Below are 11,431 nucleotides of genomic sequence, written 5' to 3'. Positions count from 1 at the left end.
TATACCGCGAGCTACAGCTCGCAGTATACTGAGCCTAGGGTGACGGGAGGACGCTAGTTGGTGTCCTCCCGTTACCCTAAGGAGAACTATGGGGAAAAGCCCTAACCCCATAGTTCCCCTTTAAAAAAGTAAAAAGTATACAATAGAAACTATCATAAATATACATTTGGGATCAAATTTTTACAACATTCACCAAATATTTACTGCAGTTGTATCTTTCTGGTGCATGTGTTTTAAATTAGTTTATCTAAACGTAATTTTTGATGTGACACTGACTGCTAGAACAAAAAAAACAATAGCCACTTAGAGGGTCTACTGTTCAAACAGGAAGATGTGTACTGAGAAAGAGGAACACCAAACATTTGCATCTCAGGTTTACTAAACAGGAAGCATAACTTGCTAATATAATGAGAAAATATTTCTGCAGCAATGTACATGTATATGGTTATTTACAATGATCTCATAATACTTGCATAAATGTATGAATAAAAAAGACTTCCTAATGTTCTTAAAAAGTCAAAATATTTTTGTTTCAAAAGTAAACTATAAAACAGTTTTTCTTATTTTTAAATGTATACATGTATGTTTTCAAAATTATCTTTTATATATGTGTGTGTAAATATATATATTTATAAATATATAAATATGTATTTATGTATATGTGTATACACATTCAATATTTGTTTCTTTGTTTTGCAATAAACATTTAAAACGGACCTTTACCTCCTTCACTAAAAATCACATCAGCACACAGCTCTGCAAACTGTATAGAAAAAGGAATTAATTTACTTTTCTTCCTCTTCCGGAACTTTCTGACATCTACATGACTAATTCATCCATGTGACATATTGGATCTCAGCCTGCAACAATTCCTCTGGATAATACCATTCCTTAAATGTACATATCATTTCTATAAACCTACGGGTTCGCCTATCCATGTCACTCACAATCCAATTTACTTTTCAAAACTGATTTTTCACAAGTGACCTGAACACATGTGGTGGGTGGATACTATCAAACTTTAAAAACTGATTCTTATCTGACAGTTGTGTAAATATGTGAGCAAACATCCTGCAGGTTGTTTATTTAGATGAAAATTTCATATACAACGAATGCTTTCAGGGGAATTAGACACCCCTTTTTTAAGCCTTGAGCAACAATATGTAATGAAATCAGGAAGCACTGTTTTTTGTAGCCTGAATTATGGCTGGATGAGCTCGGAGTCTCAGCATGACCAGTTTGCAGTAAGGACTTCATCTGCTAATTGATGTTTGATTTCCTCAAGGAGTACATCCCCTATTTTTCAAATTTACATCAAAACCCATTCCTACTTCTACTGGTTCAGAACCACCACATATCTATCATTTCCCCAAGCACAAATACTGTACTAAAGCGTCAGAACCATATTTACATAGAAGGTGGTTAGGGATCCAATCATCCACCAAATTGTGAAAATGTCATCAATAAAGCACCACCACACCATACCACACAGTGCTGGGTAAACATCTCATTGGTAAAAACATGATGGTTCTCAAATTTGTTCATAAACCCTCCCTCCCATGATGTCTGTTCCATCATAAAACAAAACTAAACACTGCCACAGTAGATATAATTAGAATTACATATATTTCCTACCTATTAATCGATAAGTTCACCTTTTGCAAAAATTAAAGAAATGCATAATTAATAATATTTAAAAAAATGCAGGGAATATGGGCAGCTCTACCTAAAGAGAGGACGGCTGGATGCCGTATCAGGTGATTTAATGCAGTTTGAAGTCCAGCTGTCCTTCCCCCCATTTCTCCTAACTGAAACTCCGTACCTCCATATGAGCTCTGCCAGTTTGAAAATGTGCAGAAGTCTGAGCTTTGCAGCTGTGATCGAGTGATCACAATTGCAATGCTTTGCAGGCTTGAATGCAAATATTAAAGAAATGCATATATTTTATATATTATTAATTATGCATTTCTTTAATGTTTGCAAAAGGTGAACTTATCCTTTAACATTATTGCTCGATAGTTTTTTAGTCTAAAGCTATTAATCAGTTAATCATGCACACTTAGCCTGCAGTAAAAGGTGCTTGAGCTGTACCCGCACCTATATATCCTTTATGACCAAGGCAATTTTTAAATTTTAGCTATAGATCTAATAATTCTTAAAGGGTTATTAAACCCTCTGTTTTTTTTTTTTTTTGCATATATCTACTGTTAGCAAGCAGTAGATATATGCAAAAAGTGTAAGAGGAAGATCGGATTAAGAAACATCATTTAAGGTAAGTGCTTTAATTAACATTGGGGGGAGGGAAACATTTTTTGGACTTTAATGTCACTTTAACTTTTTAAAATATTTATGCTAAAATAATACATACTTTTTTGGGACAAACAAAATGTTTTGGCCAATATTGTCTGGCAAATTATTATGTTTTCTGTGCATTCTACAGTCAAAAAGACCTAACAAAACAAAAAATGTCCTTTTCTAGTTTTCCCAGTGATAGTTTTACCACAGCTAGTGCTACTCTAGAACAAAAGTGCTCATTTTATTTTTACAATTTGTCCTGAATGACAAAATGACAAAACAAATGAAAATTAAAAAAAAGTTTTAATATAAATTGTAAAATACAAAAATTTAAACTCAACTGCAAAATATTAGCTAAAGGGGAGTGGTAGAGGGCTGATTAGGGTTAAGGTGCCCATACACCTTACAATTATCTGCAGATTTTCTGTGGTCAGATGGAAAAAGTGCAACAGATTGGCCCAGGTGGAGATTATTCCATTCACACATTTAAGTGTAGATGGAGGAATCTGTTGCACCTTTTCCATCTGACCACAGAAAATCTGCAGATAATCGTAAGGTGTATGACCAGCTCAAGCTAAAGGGGATAAATTAGTACAATTAAAAAAAACAAAAAAACATTTTTTTACTTGTAAGGTTGCTTTAAAGCCACACTCTTTCATATTTATCTGACTAAAATAAACACTTAATTTATTATAGGTATTTATATAGCACTCACAATTTACGTAGCGCTTTTACATGCTCCACATTCACATCAGTCCCTGCCCTTAAGAATCTTACAATCTATGGTCCCTATTGTACACACATACAGGGCCAATTTAGACAGGCACCAATTAAGCTTCCAGCATGTCTTTGGAGTGTGGGAGGAAACCCAAGCAAGCGCAGAGAGAACATGCAAACTCCTTGCAGATAGTGTCCTGTCAAGCATTCAAGATTGGGACACCCAGTGCTGCAGCAGTGCTAACCGCTAAGCCACTGAGCTTAGCACTGATCATAAGAAGCAAAGAAAAATAAAATATGTTCAAAACCACTATACATTCACTGTAACAGAATTTTCTCCATTATAGCTACACTAATAGAAATTCTTAACTTGCACCATCATGTATTTACTATGAGCTACTTTAAGGAAGGGTGCCTAGCCTTTGGATACCTTGAAAGATCATGTGGAATTTCTTCTTTACAGAAACAATTCTTTCTAACTTCATTATAACTGGCAAGTAACGCCTACTGCAGCTCACAATAGCTGTATGACAGCTGCAGTGCATGCACGGGCATTTTTTCTTTGAATTTATCTCTACCCATATGACAATTGAAGCAAATAAAATCTTAAGTACTTGCATTCAGGCCTTAGAAAAATAAGTAACCACAAAGTTTATCGGATGTTAAAATCAATTAAAATTATGTATAAATAAAATAATGAATTATTGTTCAGTGACCACATATTTTACTGCAGTGCTAACCTAAAAGTAATTTCTATTATGACTTGGGATATGTAGAATAACCACTAGAGGCAGTGAGGACTAGCCAATACAACTATTGTACAACATTGCCTAAAAGCAACATACAGATGTGGGTTAGTGACCCATACACTTCCATTGGGGGGAAGAAGAATGAAAGCACAACATTTATGTAGCACTTTAAAAAGCATTGAAAAACATAAAGCAAAGCATGAACATGTAATGAGTAAATACAATTGCCCCCGTGTACATATATATCATATATCATATATATCATATATATCATTTTGAACTATAAACATAAACACGTTTTTTAAACATTAAACACACAGTGCCCATCTATTGCATAATGTGTGCCAATGCACATTATGTAATTGGTGTGCTGAGGTGCCGTGCAGTGAACAGTAATGTGTGGTATTGTACTACCATACATTCTGGTGCTCTGCATTGCAGAAAAATTGTGCACACATGTTTATAGTGTGTTCTTGTGCATTGCCAGACCATTAAAATGAATGCAGCACATTAACGCATGTTTGTAACCATACCCCACAAGACTGCAATAGAGAGAATAGGCCCACGTAGATAAGATTATTTACAGCAAGCCAATCTCTTGCATGTACATCTAAAAAAAACACCGAAAAGACTGTAGTTACATAGTTACATAGTATTTGGGGTTGAATAAAGGCATACGTCCATCATGTCCAGCCCATATAGGTCCGCGCATCATCTCATTCTTAGGAATACTTGTATCCCTGAATATTACGGTCCCTCAGGAAATCGTCCAAAAGTTTCTTGAACAATTCTACACTCTTAGCTGAAATCACTGCCGGTGGCAGTGAGTTCCAGACCCTAACCGCTCTTACTGTGAAGAACCCCCTTCGCCCCTTGTGCTGGAATTTTGTTCTCCACCAACTTTAGGTGGTGGCCTCTAGTCTTTGTAATGGAGTTAATCTTAAAGAGTTTATTGCCAATGTTACTGTCACCATTGAACATCTTGTAAATGAAAATCATATCCCCGTCGGCATACCCTTGATGGTATAGCCCATTTGTTTATTTTTATTTCCAAAGTACATTACATTGCATTTATCGACATTAAACCTCATCTGCCATATTATTGCAGACTCCCCTATTTTATCCAGGTCCTCCTGTAATGTTATATTGTCTAGGTCCGTTTCTAATACCCTCCCTATTTTTGTATCATCTGCAAACACAGAAACATGGCTATACACTCCCTCCCCGATATCATTAATAAATAGGTTTAACAATATGGGACCCAGCACAGATCCTTGAGGCACTCCGCTCATTACACTAGCCCAGTCTGAAAAGTTGCCATTAACAGATACTCTCTGGACATGTTTCCGTAGCCAGTAGTCTATCCACGTACACACCACCTCATCTTTGCCCATAGCCCTCAGCTTGTGAAGTAAGCGCTTGTGTGATACCCTATCAAATGCCTTTGAGAAATCCAGATATACCACATCCACCGGCCTCCTTCCATCCATATCTCTACTTACCCCCTCATAAAAAGTTAGCAAGTTAGTCAGGCAGGAACGGCTTTTCCTGAAACCATGCTGATTGTCATTTACTATGCTGTTATCCTTAACAAATTTTGCCAAACAGTCCTTAATCATACCTTCTAACAGTTTACAAACTACCGATGTTCGACTGACCGGCCTATAGCTCCCAGGTTGGCATCTAGCCCCCTTTTTGAATATTGGAGCTACCGTAGCCCTCCGCCAATCACATGGTACTCTGCCAGTCCTTATGAGGCGAGCCTGAACGATAATTGAAAAGCGGCTGCACAGATGCCTGTGTATCAGCACGAAGGGGGCGTGGCCCCGGAAACGAGTCATCAAAGGAGTCCTGTGCTGATACACAGACATCTGTGCAGCCGCTTTTCAATTATCGTTCAGGCTCGCCTCATATGATTTTACTGATTCACCTTGGTGAGTATGTTCAGGTTATGCATATTTAGATATTGTTTTACGTAAATGCAAACCCCCCCCCCTTCTCCCACATCTATCCCTCCTGAACAGGTTATACCCCTCTTTATTAGTAGCCCAATCATGTGTGCCGTCTAGCCAGGTTTCCGCTATACCGACTATATCGAAGTCCTCTTCGAGTATGATAATTTCAAGCACTTCTAATTTATTTGCTAGACTTCTAGCGTTGGTGTACATACAATGTTAATTAAAGTTAATTCCTGTCTTGTTATGGAACAAAAGTTTACATCCTTCTTGTTCCCCTCTAGTTTTATTGTTTGGCCTTGACGTAGGTTGTTCGTTTCTAATTTTATTCACTTCTGACAACGTGTACATTCCCTTTAAGGTGCAGTGGTGAGGTTACATATTATCTACAAATTTAATTAAAAAAAAATTTAATATTTTGACAGTTTTTTTATTTAGGAGTATTCATTTTCTCTTATTATAGTAATCTGCACATCAGTCAACCAATGTGTCCATTCTTCTTCTTTACAATGCATTATGCTCTCAAAGAAAAATGTTCTATCAAACATTTATACTTTTTTACATACGCAAAGTAACCTTAATAAAACAACTCAGTAAATTGTATTAGTTTTTGTTTTATTCCCCAACTGAGATGATTTTTCTTGTCTTTTAATAGAGGTAATTCATGTAATTGGCTTGGCTGTATTTTGGGGAATTCAATGCTCTTGAGCTCTCTGTAACACTACAGAGGGAGGTTGTAAATTCTGCTGGTGTTCATAAAAGGACCTTGTTGTAAATCAGGTGATACACGATTTTCTATGATTCATCAAAAGTTACACTGTTTTCAGTTGATGTGGTAAGTAGACTATTATTTCTAATTCCCCAGTTAGGCGATCGGCGGGCTATGGACCCGCTGATCGCCTGTATGTGAAACACCCGGTAACGGGTGTGTTTAATCGTCGGGTCTTTTCTGCCCGTGCGTGCCCGCTACGGGGCGCGCGCGAGCAGAAAAAAATTGCCGTCTGGAGACGGCAACTCGCAGATGTAGCAGTGCCGTCCGTCCGTTTTTTTACTACGGGCGGACGGCAAGAGGTTAATAAAGGAGTTGTCAAAAAGTGTGTATTCTCTACACTGTATTGACCCTTGAAGGCAATTTTGTTGTTCTTCCTGCTCTTCTACTGTACCAATTGTTGTCTTGTGTTGTGTCCTAGTCTTTTATCTTGTTCATGGGGCAGAATTTAACAGTTTGGTTGCATCATCAGGGTCTTTTAAACTGTCTCATCCCTGATTTCTAGTGTATATAGTGACAGATTTATGATCCTAGTTTCATTCCTAAATGTTTTCATATTGAGAATTGTCTCTAACCCAGATAGCAAGCAATTGAGCTGCAAGTTTGGAAATGACTTGCTGAAGTATTGCAGACTTGCCAAGCTTCACAATTTTGTTGCACAATTACAGCTGCATTGCAAGTCTCCAGATCAACGTGCTTTGCAAAAGTGCTGTACACTTGCAGAGCTCTTGCTAAGACCTGCAGGACTCTTGCTGTAGACTTGCCAAGCAAATTTGCTACAAATTCAAAAAGTGTCAAATAGAACTTGTGCTGCAAGTGTTCTGCAAGTCTACAACTTGCCAGGAATGTGTGCAGCAAGTTAACAAATATTACAATTTAACCCTACCACAAGTTTTTTCCAAGTTATCCTTGCTATCTGGGAAGTTGTCTTAGTTGTCTCTGAAGTATCTTCCTGGATAACAGCTGAATAGTCCCTGACTTGAGGATGTGAAGGTGAATTATCTTTGCAACACTTTAACCACTTGCTGACTGGGGTGTTTACACCCCCTTCCTGTCCAGGCCATTTTTCAGTGTTCAATGCTGCAGTACTTTGACTGACATTTATTCCGTCATGCAACGCTGTACTGAAATTCATTTAATACAATTTTTTAGGGACAGATAGAGCGTTTTTTTGGGTGGTATTTAATCACCACTGGGGTTTTTATTTTTTACTATATAAGAAAAAAAGTACCGAATATAAAAAAAAAAGGTTTTTCCCTTTATTATTTTAGGAAACATTTATTTTTACCCAATTTTTTGGTAAAATATAAAAGATGGGGCCAGGGGGCGCGAGTCTAAAGACGCCCACCCGCATCCAGGACACTCCCGTTCGGCCGTCATTCAACGTTCGGCGAACGGGAGTTGGTTAAAAAGTTCTCAGGGGCACTTCTAGGGTGTGCAATAGTTTGGATGTCTTTTAAGTCACAAATGCTGGACGCAAATACCGAACAATTGAGAAATTATGTGCAATGTAAAAAAAATATGTACAGGGAGTTACAAACATTAATATGTTGCAAGAACACTTAAAAAAGATGCATAGTGTTATTCATCTGTTGATGGAATGAAAACTAATAAAGAAATGTTTAAAAGAAAAAAAAAAAGATGCATAACAGAAATAAAACTTTTTACATTTGATCTTTACGCCTAAAGATTTTGTTGCAAACATGTTCCTAAATTCCCTCCAGTATATTTTCTTCCACATTACTGGTGTCATTACTATTAATGCTGGTGACAAAACTACTCCAGAAATAACCTTGGATGGCTTGTACTGTACTACATTTCATTCTCTAAATATGTTGCATTATGATTAGTAATATGAAAACTCTGAGACGTGAATACGCTCCTTCCTATGTTTTACCCGGGCTTGCATTTTTTGTGCCAACCTTGGGCATCTATTCATTGCATAGGATTGAATACTTGTAAATATGCTGTTGATCTGGCCTTTGGTAAAAGAATAAATAGTCCTAAGTTCATTATACTCCTATGTGATCTTTAATAACTTTTCTTACAGGCATATATTGGCAATGCAAGTGAAGAATACAACTTCCATTACAGAATTCCATCTGTTAGGTTTTTCGTTGTTAACCGAAGTAGGATTGTGCCTATTTATCATGGTATCCATTGTTTACATTGTGACCATCGCAGCTAATATCTTCATCATCTTTGTCATTTTTACTGAACAACGTCTTCACAAGCCCATGTACTTCTTTATTGGTGGACTTTCATTTATAGAGATCTGGTACCCTACAGTCACCGCTCCCACACTGCTTTGGGCCTTACTAATGAGGAAACAAAACATTTCTCTTGCCGGTTGCATGTCTCAGTTCTATTTCCACTTTTCCTTAGGTACGACAGAGAGTTTCCTCCTGACCGTAATGTCCTATGATCGATATGTAGCCATCTGTAATCCTTTACACTATTTTGTCATCATGAGTCCAGGGAATTGTAAGAAGCTTCTTATTAGTTGCTGGGCTGGAGGTTTTATGGTTATCGTTGTTCTTTGTTTACAGGTTGCAAATCTTTCATATTGTTATGGGAATGAGCTTGACCACTATTACTGTGACTTTGCAGCACTGATCAAATTATCGTGCAGTAAAACCTCTAGCGTAGAAATGTTATTTTTCATATCTGCTTGTTTTGTAATATTGGGCTGTTTTCTGCTAATTGTTATGTCCTACATTCAGATTATACGTACAACAATGTCATTTACTACTTCAAATGGCAGACGTAGGACCTTTTCAACATGTGCAGCTCATCTAATTGTGGTTTGTCTGTTTTATGTCACCAATATTTTCATGTTTGTACGACCTACCGCTGATGATACTTTTCACTTGAACAAATCCGTTTCTATCATCCCCTCTGTAGTGACCCCTCTGCTAAATCCCATAATTTACACCTTGCGAAACCAAGAAGTAAAAGAAGCCGTGAAGAAAGCAATTCAAAAACTGCATTTTTAAGATACCTTTTTTTGGTCTAAGTGAATGAATCAATCATTGGTGACTTAAAGGGCTAGATGAAACAATATTTATTTTGTAGATTCTGTTGATTGAATCAATTTAACTGTGGGTAAATTAAAAAAGGATGAACTGCTGGCCGTAGGCATGGAACTTTAAAGAAATAGTCAAAATATATGGTCAAAATATATAATTCCAGCTTTTAGTCCTGTGTTGAAGCACTATGCTAAAGTCCACATATAAAATACACATATGAGAGCAGTTTTACCTGCCAAATGATTTATATTTCTGTCTATCCAGTGCTGAGAGTTACACATCCCTGTCACATGGCGCAACACTGCAGGGACGTACGGTCAGGGGAGGCAGGTGAGGCAGAGCCTCACCTAGAATTATGGAGGGAAAAGCTGTCAGCTTCATTTCTGAGGTTGACAGCTTTTTCTCCATTCAGATCGGCATCTAACAGGTTACACTGCAGGGAAATTCTCCACGCTGTGTAACCTGTCATGGACGGAGCACGTCAGCAGTGAGGAGCAAGTGAGGGACAGGGAGACTCCTCCCTTCCTCCTTTACACTAGCTTGGGGATGGCTTGGGGTTTTGTCCGGCAGGGGTGGGGCTTTGTCCAACAGGAGGTGTGGCTTCATGATGGGGGCGGGGCTGGGGAGCAAGAGGTACCGCACATCACTGCAACGCTGTTTGGCAGGGGATAGGACCTAATCTTGGCTGCAATTTTACTTTCACTTACCGGTCTACTCCCCACCTCTACCTTGTGACTGGACAGTGAAACGAGAAGCAGAAGACTCATAAACTGATCTCTCTGTCTTGCTAATCTATCCTCCTGTTAATGTGCCCCCTGCATTTCAGCACACCTGATTGGCTCCATGTGCTGCTTTTACCTCCATCTCTCTGAGCTCTTCAGTATAGGATAATACTGCAAGAGGATAATACCAATAAAATTCACCATTATATATCTGCCTGGAGTTCAGCTTTAAATACACAAGTGCATGTGTCCGTGTGTGTGTGTGTGTGTAGGGGGAGTAAATGAATAACATTACATATCACAGGAAACAAGTTTGTAACATATCCCTTATGGCACCCTGTTATAATGAAATAAATGTATCAGGCCTGATAAAACTCACTGCTCTCACTGTAGAACTGAGGTCCTTGTACCTCTGTGCATATCAATATGTTTCCATTGTTATGTTTGGCAGTTCTGAAAGTCCAATATTAACCACAAATGAGGCAATCTAAGAGATTAACGTTTTCTTTATTTTTTCACCCTCCCAGCACTATGACTGTTTGGCTGTATAAAGGTACATGGATGGAAATGATTGTTCATCAAGCCTAGATGGTCATACAATTTTACATGAATCCAAGCAGAAGTAAAGGCAAGGCACTGGACCCATTTTTTTTCAGTTCACAGATAAAAAGTATTTAATTAGACCCAAATTGCTTGAGTTCAGCAGCTCTCCACACAGCAGGGGCCTTCCCAGTATAGGGGTCACCCGGCTTGAGAAAACCACATGTAACTGAACCAGAAAGGGTGCCAAACACATGTATCAAGAGTCCAGAACTGTAATTTATTGATCCACGCATGGCAAAAAGGTAACGAAAAACAGCCAATGTGCCTGGGGGGGGCTTTGACAATCGTCATGTAAATCTCAGGCTCTAATCCTGGATTAACTATTATTCAGAGCCAGGGGAATATGAGATCTCATCAGTGAATGTCTGTGGGTGTCTGTGTCTGTGGATGTCTGTGGATGTCTGTGTTGGGCAATGAACACTGCATGGCTACCCAACGCAAACATTTCCTGATGGGCCTGAATAACTGATCCAGGCTTAGTTTCCAAAATGTATATGACAGTTGTCAAAGCCCTGATAAACAGGGAATTGTTTGGCCCTGAAACATGGTTTTCCATTACCTTTTGGACATCCATGGATTAATAAAATATAGT

General features: G+C 38.1%; 1 protein-coding gene across 1 annotated transcript; it reads left to right on the top strand.

Moving 5' to 3' along the window:
- Nucleotides 1-8,548: 8,548 nt before the first annotated feature.
- LOC108795334 (olfactory receptor 6X1-like) lies at nucleotides 8,549-9,481 on the top strand. Its single transcript, XM_018566570.1, has one exon. The coding sequence runs from the start codon at nucleotides 8,549-8,551 to the stop codon at nucleotides 9,479-9,481; it is 933 nt and encodes a 310-aa protein (XP_018422072.1).
- Nucleotides 9,482-11,431: the final 1,950 nt, after the last annotated feature.

Source organism: Nanorana parkeri, unplaced genomic scaffold (assembly GCF_000935625.1).
Source record: "Nanorana parkeri isolate BGI_ZX_2015 unplaced genomic scaffold, ASM93562v1 scaffold960, whole genome shotgun sequence".
In the NCBI taxonomy this organism is placed as follows: domain Eukaryota; kingdom Metazoa; phylum Chordata; class Amphibia; order Anura; family Dicroglossidae; genus Nanorana; species Nanorana parkeri.
Note: the sequence above shows the minus strand (reverse complement) of the source record. Positions and strands in the feature narration are given on the sequence as shown.

Coding starts and splice junctions, on each gene's coding strand:
- LOC108795334 (XM_018566570.1), top strand. CDS start 8,549: ATGCAAGTGAAGAATACAACTTCCATTACAGAATTCCATCTGTTAGGT.